The sequence below is a fragment of the Barbus barbus genome (assembly GCF_936440315.1).
Source record: "Barbus barbus genome assembly, chromosome: 24".
Classification (NCBI taxonomy): domain Eukaryota; kingdom Metazoa; phylum Chordata; class Actinopteri; order Cypriniformes; family Cyprinidae; genus Barbus; species Barbus barbus.
In genome coordinates, this window is record NC_136752.1 from 28209117 (window position 1) to 28223420 (window position 14304).

General features: G+C 34.2%; 1 protein-coding gene across 1 annotated transcript; it reads left to right on the forward strand.

Annotated features, from left to right (window-relative positions):
• The first annotated feature begins 933 nt into the window (after positions 1-933).
• LOC306843480 (protein PALS1-like) lies at positions 934-14076 on the forward strand. The gene is made up of 11 exons (XM_079375006.1): positions 934-1048; positions 3167-3561; positions 5389-5597; positions 9482-9607; positions 9718-9879; positions 10470-10547; positions 10826-11009; positions 11350-11418; positions 11580-11651; positions 12463-12630; positions 13583-14076. Exons 2-11 carry the CDS (start codon positions 3261-3263, stop codon positions 13798-13800), a joined length of 1587 nt encoding a protein of 528 aa, XP_079231132.1. The 5' UTR covers positions 934-1048; positions 3167-3260; the 3' UTR covers positions 13801-14076.
• The last annotated feature ends 228 nt before the right edge of the window (positions 14077-14304 follow it).

The following is a 14304-nucleotide window of genomic DNA, read 5'->3' on the forward strand; positions in this document are numbered from 1 at the left end:
ATCTTTAATGGTTTATCTAGCAGTTTCATCATTCATTTCAGATATTATTAGTCTGGAATCAAATCTGGGTTGTAGTTATAGATGAACATAATTTTTCGAACAGTAACTTTGGTAATTGTGTTCGATGGCTGAGATTGATGGATATTGACAATTTGTGGAAAAGTTGTTATACAAATAATTTTTTACAAATATTTACTTAATAAATAATATTAAATATAAAAATATATTTTAGTTTAAATTGTAAATATTTAATTTAATTAAAAGTATAATTATTCTTAATATAAAATAATATGTATGTGTATATATATATATATATATATATATATATATATATATATATATATATATAAAATTCATTAGTACTGTGTATATATAATATACTACAAAAATTATAAATATATTGTGTTAAATTATTAAATTAAATGTGTATATATATATATTTACACACACACACTTTTTATTATTAACCTAATTTGAATATATTTATCATATTTGTAATGTATATATCACAAATATGTATATACAAATTGTGTGTTCGTGTGTGTGTATATTTTAATGTAAACTTTATAATTAAATCAATCTATTATAATACAACAAAATATTATTTTACAGTTCATAATCATATATATTCATATATATGAATCATAATATTATTATAGTGTTATGATAAACAACACACTGTATATCATGCCATCTTAATTTGATGTTAGATAATTTATCTGACTTTATTACTCCAAAGAATATGATATTTATTAACTAATTTGATTTATATACAAATTTATAGCTTGTATAGGTTATGAAATATAAATAAAAAGGAAGAGGGTGAATTATATGTAAACTATCAGATGGTCAGATGTTGGTCAGACTCGTGGTCTGTCGGGTTTAGAGCAGATTACTGAACTCATGAAGTCACCGCTCATCCACATTAGCCTCAGACGCCTGAGCTGTGGACACTCACACGTCCACTGGACCTGAGTGAAAACACCACTGGAATCACTGCTTTCTTCACCAGCAGTGGCTGAGAGAGACCTGCCACTCCATGCACACAGTGAGTAATGGCTTTATCAGGATAGACTCGGTAGTTTTGTTTGTATTTATAATCATTGACTCTGATATGGTTGCTTTGCTTTTAGTTGATGTTGGGCTGCTGTATGTTAGTGTTTGGTCACAGAAAGGTCAAAGGTTCAAACCCCACAAGGGTTGATACATTAACTGTCCACACTGTGTTCATCTATCAGCTTTGCATTAAAAATGCATTGAAATTGAAGTGAAACTCAGCTGTGCAGCTCAGGAAGGACTAGAGGAAAACGTGCGAGAGCTTAGTAAGTTTATCTACATTAGTGGCTCTTAAAAGGTCTCAGGGGTCAATTAATGCTGTATTTATGGTCCAAAATATTAAGGGTGGTTTAATAACCACATGCAATGAAGTGAAAAGCTAAAGTGAGCTGATCAGAATTCAATATTTCACTCAATCCCTCACAAAATTTAGCAATAGTACCTTAAGTTTCTGTCAAAATACTATAGTTACTCACAGAGGCTGGCTTTCTGTCATTTTATTTTTTAAATATTTATTATGACAGTGATGGTAATGTCATATTAGGACAGTTTCACACAGAAATGGCTAGTAAAACATTTGATTAAAAATGAAATTTGAAAGCAGGAAAACTAAAATAGTAGCTACATACTCCAGAAATCTTTGTTTTATTTATAAAACTGAAAAATCATTTTTTACAGTGTAACAGTGGCATTTTGTTCATGTTTGTAAGGCATGTTCAGTAAGGTTGAAGTTATTTATAGGCTACTCTATTTGTAGATCAACTGGCCTTTAATTAGATGTGAAATAGTAAGAGATAATCTGTTAGTATTAATTTAGAGATTGTGTTTTATGGGAGATATGAACAAAACAGATGTCCGTGCAGCTTGTCTAAATCCTCTTGAATGTTTAAGGAATTAATTATCTTTCCCTGAAACCTGCTTGTAGCTCGATTTATGTGAGTCTGCAGGTCCTTGTGTGTGTGTGTGTGTGTGTGTGTGTGAGAGAGAGATTCTGAAGTTACAGTTAACTAATCTCAGATAGACAGATGGTCGTCTTTCACTGCCACCTGTTACTAAACAGAGCGTGCGTGACTGCTGAAACCTGATTGGTTCCTTCAGAGGAAGTAGATTTAGCCAAAATAGCGAAATTTTGAAAACGACTTTTTTTTTAGCATTATTTTTTCAGCTCCATTTAGGAATGCAAAAATTATACAGTTCACCTTTAAAGGGCTCAAATATTGAAAAATCACATTTTCTCGATATTTTGAGATAAATAAGTTCATTGTCTTTCTGATGTAAGAAATCCAAAAACCTCATCAGTGACCGCTAATTAGTTTTGATGTCAACCATAAAGGTATTTCATAATTAAATATATATTAATATTAATATATATATATTAATACACTGTCCTCCAAAAGTTTGGAAACGCCCTAGAAAAGTGGGGTTTTGGACAATACTGGCATGAATCCTTTTAAATTTTGCACTGATAAGGGACAACACAAACTACGAAAACATATTTTATTACATAAACAGTTTATACATAAAAAAACTTATTTTTGATTCATCAAAATATCCACCATTAGCAGCTACAGCTCTGCATAATCTGGGCATCCGAGCTGTCAGTTTATTCAAACATTGACTATGAATTGGTAATCAATTGTTGAAGCTGTAGTATTAAGGTGTGCTGACCCACAAATCTTTTAAAAACCTGGACCAAGTTTAAACCAGTAACCAGGCATCACACCTGGCAAAGGGGCATGTCTGACTTGGACATGTATATATTGCCATTATTATGTTTTATTGCTGGTCTTCAATGATAATGTCAAGTTACTTTAATGTATTTGCACCAAAAAAGGATAAGGATTTATGCTGATATCGTCCAAAACCACACTTTGCCAGGGGTGTTTCCAAACTTTTGGAGGGCAGTGCATGTGTGTATATATATATATATATATATATATATATATATATATATATATATATATATATATATGTATACATACACACACACACACACACAAATAATAATAATGATAATGTATAATTAATTCTATTATATATATATATATATATATAATTGCAATACAAATTACAGCATTTGTAGAAAATGGCTTCTGTTTTGTTGTTTCAGGGAATCAAGAAACCATAACTGCATCAATGTCTCCTGCTCTCAACTCTTATACACTCTTGTAGTTTACTGTATTGACCTTCACTATAAAACAGCCATGTTAACGTTACACATGAACGGGGACATGGAGCACTCGGGTGAGAACGCTGAGATGGACATGGACAGTCCTGCCAAACTCATCGCTCAGTACTGCAGTGAGCAGACCGAGACGATCCAAGATGATCCAGAAGAAGTGATGATGATGAAGCAGGAGGAAGAGGCTTGTGAACTGACTCAGGACACCGATCTGAACTCTTCCTCATGTCTCACATCGGCACAGAGCAGCACCGAGGCCATTTTTGATGGGATTGATGTTGCAGAGGAAGCCAAGTTAACATCAGAGGAGAGGAATACAACAGGTGAGAGACAATTAAACAACAGATGGCTTTCCTGTAGCTCAAATAGTAGAGCATGGCACTAGCAATGCCAAGGTCATGGGTTCGATTCCCAGGGAAAGCAAGAGCTGATAAAATGTAAAAAAAAAAAAACTGTAACTTGAATGTAATGTAAGTCGCTTTGGATAAAAGCGTCTGCTAAATGCATAAATGTAAATGGACAATCTGAAAAAGCATGATGTTTAGGGGTGGGTTTTGATTAGTATATAATAGCTGATACCACAATAAGAAAGAAATTAAAACTTTTACTAAGCAAGGATGCATTAAATTGATTAAAAGTGACATTTGTAATGTTACATAAGCTTTTAATTTCAAATAAATGCAAAGAATCCTGAAGAATGTTGGTTTCCACAAAAATATTTGGCAGCACAACTGTTTCGACATAATATCAGTATATTAGAATGATTTCTGATGGATCATGTGACACTGAAGACTGGAGGAATGATGCTAAAAATCCTGCTTTGATCACAGAAATAAATTGCATTTTAAAATATATTAAGAAAGAAAACAGAATATATAACAGACTATTTCAGAATATTACTGTTTTTAATGTATTTTTAGCAAATAAATTGAGTTTTGATGAGCATATAGTATCAACATTTTAAAAAAATGTGACTCCGCCGCTTAAACTAAATAGCAGTGATGAGTTCACCTCTGCACTCGTGAAGAGAAGACTCTTAACCTCAGGTTCCTCGGGTTCCTCAGGAGGATTGTCCCTGTAAGAAGTGCACTTGTATCCCTTAACAAGATCATGTTTACTAGTGACAAATGTTGATATTTCTCTTCACAATGTGGGCTGAAAGTGCAAATTGTGCGATGTTTGGGGCAAAAACAATGGTATAGCATGTAAATACTGTGGTACATTAAAAAGCCTTGTAGGCGAATTGTGCAATTTTTGATATTAATAGAATAGTCTGCATAGTTGTTTACAAATATATGTGACCTTGGACCACAAAACCAGTCATAAGGGTCAATTTTTTTAAATTGAGATTTATGCATAATATGAAAGCTGACTAAATAAGCTTTCCATTGATATTTGGATACAACTATTTGAAAATCTGGAATCTGAGGGTGCAAAAAAATCTTAATATTGAGAAAATCACCTTTAAAATTGTTCAAATGAAGTTCTTAGCAATGCATATTACTAATCAAATATGAAGTTTTTATATATTTACGGTATGAAATTTACAAAATATGTTCATGGAACATGATCTTTACTTAATATCCTAATGATTTTTGGCATAAAAGAAAAATCGATAATTTTGACCCATATAATGTATTTTTGGCTATTGCTACAACTATACCCCAGCGACTGCTTTTGTGCTCCAGGGTCAAATATATTCATTCTTGTGTCATTCCAAATCCATAAATTGCTATTGTTTTAATAATCTAGTATTCCAGTAAAGATGTCTTTATTCAGGTAGTGCATGGAAGCTCAGAGAGCTTGTTGTTTTGTTGTTGTATTAAATATTTTAAAGAACCATTTGAAGTTTTACGTATTATTATTTAGTAATCAGACATGACTGGAAAAGTAATTTGTTAAAAAGTACATGGAAACCATAATCATCATTGAAACAATTATATGATATTTTCCATTACTTTGACTCATCAAAATAATTTAACCAATTGTAACTTCATTTTTAAGTTAAACCAGATTCAACCAGACAAGATTAAAAAATAAATAAATGACTTGCATGTCCAATTTGATGATACTTAAACATTTAAGGCAGCTTTTAAATCAGATGGGATTTTTCGAATGTAGCACTAATGTTTGTCTCTTGGTGTTGTCAGAGCTGGATGACTTGCTGGACTCTCTGCAGCATCTGCAGCTGTGTCTGACGGATGCTGAGAGTCAGCAGGATGTTCAGCTGCTGCTGGAGCTGCTGCTGCAGTCAGACTTCCAGCAGGCGTTCATCACGCACCGCAGCATGGCTCAGAGCATGAGACGCCTCTGTCCGCCATTCCCGCTCACCGTACATGCACAGCAGCTCAGAGACGAGGTACGGCTCTCAACACATTACCAGACCAACATTCAGATTCAGCTGCATAACTGGCATCCCTTAGTAAAAAGAAGTTTATTCAAGTATGCTATTAGTATACTTCTTTTAAACTAAACAATAGGAAAGTATACCTTGTCTACTTTTTATGTACTTCTCAGAAATATACTTAAAGTGACATTTAAGTATATTTGACTTATACTGAGAAAAAGTCTAAATATAGTTGAGCTATACTTGTGCTCCTAGAATCCGTGTTTTCATTGTTATACGGTAGGAGGCACTAGTACACATCTTCTGTACAGAATTCCCAAAAAACACAAGCGAAGACGAAACCGAAACAACAGATGCTTCCACGTGTAATCTAACATGATCATCAGACATAAAATAGCATCAAAACTGTGTAACATTATGGAATAAAACGTCGACCGATGAAGAGTTAATAATGACTGTCAAGTGTCAAGTTTTGGGATGTTGATCGACTTCATCTACGTTTTGATTATCATTCTGAATCCAATTCATAGTATTTTTTCAGCTTTTTGTTCAAAATGTTGTTTATTTCTTTATTTTTTATTTATGAAACGTACCCATGTTAAAGAGTTTAAAATATACTTATTACTTTACTTAAAGAAAACTTACAAGTATACTTGCAGTTTAAACTACTAAACTAGTAGTTTACTGAGACTATACTTCAAAGTATGCTAAAAATGCTAAACAAGTATTTAATTAATAAACTATCAGTATACCTTTAAGTTCACTTTTAGTTGCAGTACAAGCTAAACTAGTTGTGTACTCAAAGTTTACTACTGGTATGCTTAAAGTATACTTAAAAGTATATTTTATATACTAGAAAGTGGGCTAATTTAGTCCCAATGAGTATTGAAATAGTACACTAACGAGTATACTACTAGTAACTGATATTTGTATACTTACTACATAAAGTATACTTAAAAATATACTTGAACTTTACTTAAGTATACTTAATCAAATAAACTTGAAGTATACTACTTTTTGGTAAGGGATGCTCAGAACAGAATGACACTTACAGAAGCCCAGCTAACAAAAATATGTTCTAAAAACATATTTAAAAAACGATATTTTTATCAAATTGGAAACTGAAGGTCTAGTCAGACACATTTCTTTGTGTGGTATGATATTCCCTGCAGTGCGCTCTGTTGCATACTGCACACTTGGAGGACGTCATTCAGCTACTCCATGCAAAAAAACGTTTGCTAATGTTCTTATTTAGTTACGAAAACATTATTTCTGAAAGGTCTCTGAATATTCAAACCATCATTTTTTTAACCATAAATAGTTTGTTTTTTGGTTATACAAAAGTTAAGGGAACATTTCGTGTGTTTTGTTTTGTTGTTGTTGTTGTTTTTTTGTTTTTTTGTTTTTTTGCAGACATTATCGGAACCTTACATTGGAATGTTCTGAAAAAAGTAACATTTTAAAAAATGTTAGATGAACATCCAACTAAAACGCTACATTAAAAACTACATTCCATTAATGATTTATAAATAAAGTTGTTTTGCTATGAAATGTTTTTTGGTTATGCAAACATTAAGGGAACATTCCTTTTTTCAGATATTATGTGCACATTACTTTAGAATGTTCTCTGAATGTTCTGAAGCAAAAAGTATCATTTAAAAAATATTAGACAAATGTTCAACTAAACATTTCAGTAAAAACAAAAAATACATTAATAATGATTTATGAATAACCTTTTTTATGTCCAGGATATATATATATATATATATATATATATATATGTAACATTTTGTAACATTGATTTATGCAAATATTATTTCTGAATGTTCTCATTTAAAAAAAAATCTGTTTTTTAAATGTCTTAAAAATGTTTTTTGGTTATGCGAATGTTAAGGCAACATTCCATTTTATAATGTTACAAACATCATGGGAACGTTAGTTTTGAATGTTCTCTAAATGTTTTGAAATGTTGTAGCATTTGAGAAATGTTATATGAATTTTCAACTAAATATTTTTTAGAAAAAAACACATTCCATGAACGATATTTTTATCAAATTGGAAATTGAAGGTCTAGTCAGACACATTTCTTTGTGTGGTATAATACTCCCTGCAGTGTGCTCTGTTGCATACTGCACACTTGGAGGACGTCATTCAGCTATTCCATGCATGCTACAAACTTGCAAACTATGCCCTGTATATTTCAGAAATAGTAAGATTAGCAAGTTATTGTGCCATTTTTTACCTGCTTATTCAACTCAGAAGAATGCAATAGCATGCAACTCTGTAATGCTTAAAAATAAATAATAAAATAATAAGCATAAATAAGAAAAATAATCTTTTAATTAGTTATTGTTACCTATATATTTCTGTATGCAAGGAATTATACACTACCGTTTAAAAGTTTGGAATTGGTATGATTTTATAATGTTTTAGAAAAAAGTCCCTAATGCTCACCAAAGCTGTATTTATTTGATCAAAAATGCAGTAAAAACAGCAATATTGTGAAATATTACACTTTAAAATACATATATGTGAATATGTTCTTTATTGTGGTATTTGTAGTCATTGTACTTGAGCAAAGGCGTCTGAAGTGCTTAATAAGGACGTGGTAATTGGTTGATCTGCCCTGTGCCAAAGCATAGCTGGATGAAGCTGGGTTTGTAATCCGTCATTGGCTTATGGACTGAGACAAGATACTAAGACAAGATCCTGGAGGCCAGAATGAGATCTGATGGATTATTACAGTCTGTGTGTGTGTGTGTGGGTGTGTGTGTGTGTGTGTGTGTGTGTGTGTGTGTGTGTGTGTGTGTGTGTGTGTGTGTGTGTGTGTGCGTGTGCTCATTAGGTGTTTAATGCAACGCAGAGAGGTGTTAGCGAGTTGTTTCATCACGTACTCAACGTGAAATAACATTCACAAGCCTTTTTATTTCTGTGATGTGATATTTCATTGGGAAACAGGATATTTCACTAAAAAAAAAAGATCCATTTGACTAGATGTTAGATACCATATGGTTGTAGATGTTTCTTACACTAAGAAAATGTATTATGATTTATGAGTATGATTTGTTCACCCAAAAATGAAAATTTGCAGAAAATGTACTCACCCTCAGGCCATCCAAGATGTAGATGTAGTTTGTTTCTTCATCCGATTTGGAGAAATGTAGCATTGCATCACTTGCTCACCAATGTATGCTTTGCAGTGAATGGGTGCCGTCAGAATGAGAGTCCAAACAGCTGATAAACACATCACAATAATCCACACCACTCCAGTCCATCAGTTAACAGCTTGAGAAGTGAAAAGCTGCATGTTTGTAAGAAACACATCCATCAAAATCCACCCACATATGTGTTTAGAAAGGTTTTGTCTTGTAAACAGTGCTTGATCTGTGCAGATTTCTCTCCTGATTCAGACCAGAACACTTTTTTCACTGCAGGAAGCTTTATTATGGATTATGAACTCGTATTTTAGCAAGAAGTAATGTTTTGAATTTAACAAAGTCTTAATTATAGAAGACATTATCTCAAGAAATAAAATTTTTTTACGATCGCTATGACAATTTCTAACAATTTTCCTAAACTCTTAAAGCACCAACACACCTACAACACATAGTTGACAAAACAGTTCATTTCATGCTCAAAATCACACATTGCAAACTAAACTCCAACACTAATTCTCAAATTACAATAATACACTAACACAATACACTACATCTACCAAAACACTACCAGGGGTTTTTGTTGCTGTGCAATTGCAGGGGTGTTACGTGCTATGTGGTTTCTATGGGATTGCTATGCGGATGTTAAGGTGTTCAGGATGATTCCTTACTGGCAAAAATCAAAAGAGTCAATGCTGACATCTCCATTCACCAGGGTTAATGTTCATGGCTCTTCCTCAGGCCCTGATGGAGGCTCATGACTGTATTGCCGAGCAAGAATTGGATGTCGAAACTACTGAATCCGTGGACCAGGATGAAAAGACCACCAAACTGGTTTGCCTAGAGAAAACTCGTGACATGCCTCTGGTAAGTGTTATTTATCTACATAATACATAGTCTCTAAGGGCAGCATTGAATACGTCACTGTAGTTTCTGACAATGTGTTTGTTGTACCACTACACCTTAACATTATTTAGGGTGTGACTGTTCGGAACGAACATGACCGTGTAATCATCAGTCGGGTGGTGAGCGGCGGGACGGCTGAGAAAAGCAACCTGCTCAGTGAAGGAGATGAAATCCTGGAGATCAACGGTGTTCCTGTCCGTGGAAAAAGTGTTAATGATGTTCACAACGTTCTGGTGAGATCCAGAAAATCCTAAACTCTTTGAAACTTACTTTACCAAAATCATTTGTTGACATAAGGTATACTGCTCAAATAAAATAAACAAAATACAAAAAAATTGTCTGATGTTCATGAAGACTTTATTTATCTGATTTAAAATATAGTAAAAACAGAAATATTGTGAAATATTATTACAATGTAATATAAGTGTTTTCTATGTGAATATATGTTAAAATGTAATTGATTGCTGTGATCAAAGCTGAATTTTCAGCATCATTACTCCAGTCTTCAGTGTCACATGATCCTTCAGAAATCATTCTAATATGCTGATTTGCTCAGGAAACATTTCTTGTTATCATCAATGTTGAAAACAGTTGTATTGCTTCATATATTTTGTGGAAACCATGATACATATTATTTTTCAAGATGCTTTGTTGAATAGAATGTTCAGAAGAACAGCAGTTATTTGAAATCTTTTGTAACATCATAAATGTCTTTACTGTCACTTATGAACAATTTAATGCACCTTGGTAAATAAAAGTATAATTTTTTTCTTTCAAAAAAATTAAATCTGTTTACATCTGTGTTCTTCTTGTTTGTCTCTAGTCCTGCATGCATGGGTCCCTCACGTTTCTCCTCATCCCAAACTCTCAAAACAAAATATCTCCTCACCGACCAACTGTGGTATGACTTCATCTGTAATTTCTTCATTTTCATTCCTTCCTTTGAATGTGTGCTTCTAGGCTTGTCTTCAACTCTGTTTCAAACCTTAGGAGGCTTCTTGTCACAATGCATTCTGGAATTGCCTTATGCATTAGTATACTTGTGAAAAATTTAAGATAGTTTATGAGGCTGATACTTTTGAAAACTGCTATTTTGAATAGATTTTATGCTTGGTTGCAGCTCATTAGAGTTTGGTACAATGCTTATACATTAGCTTTGTCCTCGTCTCTTCTTTACAGATGCATGTGAAGGCAAACTTCAGCTATGACCCATCTGAGGACCTATATGTGCCATGCAGAGAGCTCGGCCTCTCCTTTCAAAAGGGAGATGTCCTACACGTCACCAGCCAGGACGACCCCAACTGGTGGCAGGCGTACCGGGATGGACATGAGGACCAGAAGCCCCTCGCTGGCCTTATACCTGGTTAGAGCAATTAGCAGAGTGCCTGCACAGTTATAGGATAGAGACAGAAAAAAAATGCATGTAAGTCCACTGAAAAAATAATATACCCCCGGTTTCACAGACCAGATGTAAATCTGAACTGTTTCAACTGAAATAAACTTGCACTAACTGATCTTAAAACATGTCAGTGCCTTTGTTTTGTCTTAAGATGCACACCAGTAATGCTTTTGTCTAGGGCATGTTTATAAAAAATTACTTATGCTAAAAAATTAAAAATTACTTTCGCTAACTAGTAGTTGCATGTCTAGTACCATGGTAAGATAAGATCATCAGTGGTCATCATCTGTTGTGTTCGTTCAAGGGAAGAGCTTCCAACAGCACAGAGAAGCCATGAAGAAAACCATTACAGACAGAAATCAAGAGTATAAAGGTGAGCTGGACCACATTTGTCTGAAACTCACTCAATTCCTGCCAGAAAAAAACTTCTATAGAGACACAAACACAAACTTTGAGCTTTCATCATCCTTAAAACAGATGTTGCTGTTGATCTTACAAGTTTGGTGTCACTGATAATAGATCTTCTTTCCTCAGGGAAACTTTGGTGTGCAAAGAAAAGCAAAAAGCAACGGAAAAAACTCTTTTTCAACCCTAGTAAGAATATCGGTGAGAATCTGCTGAATTCTTAAAAATTAAATCAAAATTTAAATTCATCCTTAATTGAACTAATTGTTCCTGCTGTTACTTTGTTAGTCATCAGTTCTAGTGCAATAAAAATGCTGTGGGTGGTTGCCATGTTGTTGTTGTGCAGTTGCTAGGTGATCTTTGTGGTTTCCAGTGTGTTGCTATGCAGTTGCTATGGTGTTCTGAGTGGCTTCTAGTGTTGCTATGTAGTTGCTAGGGTGTTCTGAATGGCTTTTTGTGTTGCTATGCGGTTGCTAGGGTGTTTTGAGTGGTTTCTAGTGTGTTACTATGTGGTTGCTAGGGTGTTCTGAGTGGTAGTTTACTGGTGCAAATCCAAAAGATCCACTGTAATTCCCTAGCTATGGCTTGAGTGCAAGTATAGGGTTTTTTCCCACTCGTTTTAGAGTGAATTTGAATCAGCTAATGGGTTTGAGGTGTGAATGGTTTCGGGTGGGTGAAAGGCTGAGGATATAAGAGTCATTAGCTAACTGACAGATGTTCATGGAGGGAGGTTTCTTCTCCTGCAAGATGGGCAATAAGAAAGAACAATGAAAGAGTTTCTCACACCCGAGTTGCAATTTGCATTTAAAAACAGGAGGCATGCTGAGAAGGGACACAGATTTACCTTTTAGCTTTTGGGATCCAGTGTTTACCTTTTGTCTCATGTTGTGGACATTCATTGTTTGGGGATTTCTCTGAAAACACATATTGAGCTGAGTTCAATAGCCCTGGTATAGACTGAGATTTATATTTTGGAAAAACTCATCAGTAATGAATATCTGTAATTGCTCAGAGCATTACACTGAGGATATCTTGACCTATGAGGAGGTGGCACTGTACCATCAGCCGCCCAACCGCAAGCGCCCCATCACTCTGATTGGTCCACCCAACAGCCGACATGATGAACTGAGACAAAGACTGCTCTCTTTAGAGCCTGACCGATTCGCCGGTGCTGTTCCACGTAAGATTATGATTACAACTTTGGTTTAAAGTTGTTTAACATGAAAGCCAAATTACAGGAGGAGGCACAATAGCTGCATCGATATTAAAATTATATGTCATAAGAGACTCCTTATGTTGTAATGCTGTTAGCTCATACTTATGTGGGCAGCTTTCCTAAGTTTTGGAACGGAACTAATAATTTAATTACTGAAGGAATAGTTTACCCAGAAATTAAAATTTGCTGAGTTTGTATCTTCATGGGAACAGATTTGGAGAAATGTAGCATTGCATCTCTTGCTCACCAATGGATCCTCTGCAGTGAATGGGTGCCGTCAGAATGAGAGTCCAAACAGCTGATAAAAACATCACAAAAATCCACAAGTAATCCACACCACTCCAGTGATAACTACTACTACTATAACTACTCCATTTCAATGTTTGTTTAAAAAAAAGCCATTTTAAACTGTCAGTTCTGGTGAAAATATGAGCCCATAATCCATAATAACGCTTCCTCCAGTGAAAAAGTCCATCTCATGTTGTCTCTCACGTCAAAATCCAGCAACATATTTGTTTAAAGCTGTTTTGGCTTGCAAATGGTGCTTGATCTGTGCAGATTTCTCTCTTGATTCAGACAGACCACTTTTTCACTGGAGAAAGCATTATTGTGATGTTTTTATCAGCTGTTTGGACTCTCATTCTGACGGCACCCATTCACTGCAGAGCATACATTGCTGAGCAAGAGATATAATGCTACATTTCTCCAAATCTGATGAAGAAACAAACTCATCCACATCTTGAATAGCCTGAGGGTGAAGACATTTTCAGCAAATTCTCAATTTTGGGTGAACAATTCCTTTAAGAAAAACTGGGTTGCATATACAATCAGGAATTAAAGCATACAAATTGACATTTATTTATACACAGCCTGCTGTTTTGTATTGCACTTAGATATATTTTTGAATGTGTTACAGACACCACACGAATCCCCCGCGCACATGAGGTCAACGGCAGGGAGTACAACTTTGTATCACGACAGAGCTTTGAATCTGACCTGGCTGCAGGGAAGTTCCTCGAGTCGGGCGAGTTTGAACAGAACTTGTACGGCACAAACACTGATTCAGTCAGACAGGTTGTCAACTCAGGAAAAATCTGTTTGCTGTGTCTGCATCCCAGGGTAAGATACCCATAATGGAACATGCATGGAATTGGTTTGCTGTATGTGAAATGAATATAAAAAAAAAAGCAAACTGAAGGGGTCAGTAAAGTAATTAATAGGCAATGTGCAATTAAGAAATAACATGATCAGACATAACATGAAATAACAAAGGAAATGATATATTTATGTTTATTAAAATGTTAAAATGTATACAAAAAAGCTGTGGAAATGTGATGAATGCACAACTATATTCTACAGTTGTCACTTAAGCAGTTTTTCTTATATGCAGCACTATAAAAAAAGAGCAGTAAAAAATAATAAATAACAGCAGTTTCTATTTAATTTTTTTTTTTTTTGTATTATCAAATCAAACAAAAAAGTCAAGGACCAAGAATCAAGACAGCACTAAACAAGAGTGCACTGAAATAAATATTTTTACATTGAAAAAATAGGTCTCTTATATATTTGGTTCTTAAAATAAAAACAAATAAAAGGGTCTGCTTTTCACGTCGCATAACTGATGATCTCAGCCGGTCG

What these genes read in the sequence shown, in the direction of transcription:
- LOC306843480 (XM_079375006.1), top strand. Translation starts at nt 3,261, where the DNA reads ATGTTAACGTTACACATGAACGGGGACATGGAGCACTCGGGTGAGAAC. An exon ending in ATGATGTTCACAACGTTCTG is followed by an intron (nt 9,880 to 10,469) that starts GTGAGATCCAGA and finishes GTTTGTCTCTAG; the next exon opens with TCCTGCATGCATGGGTCCCT. An exon ending in CAGAAATCAAGAGTATAAAG is followed by an intron (nt 11,419 to 11,579) that starts GTGAGCTGGACC and finishes TTCTTTCCTCAG; the next exon opens with GGAAACTTTGGTGTGCAAAG.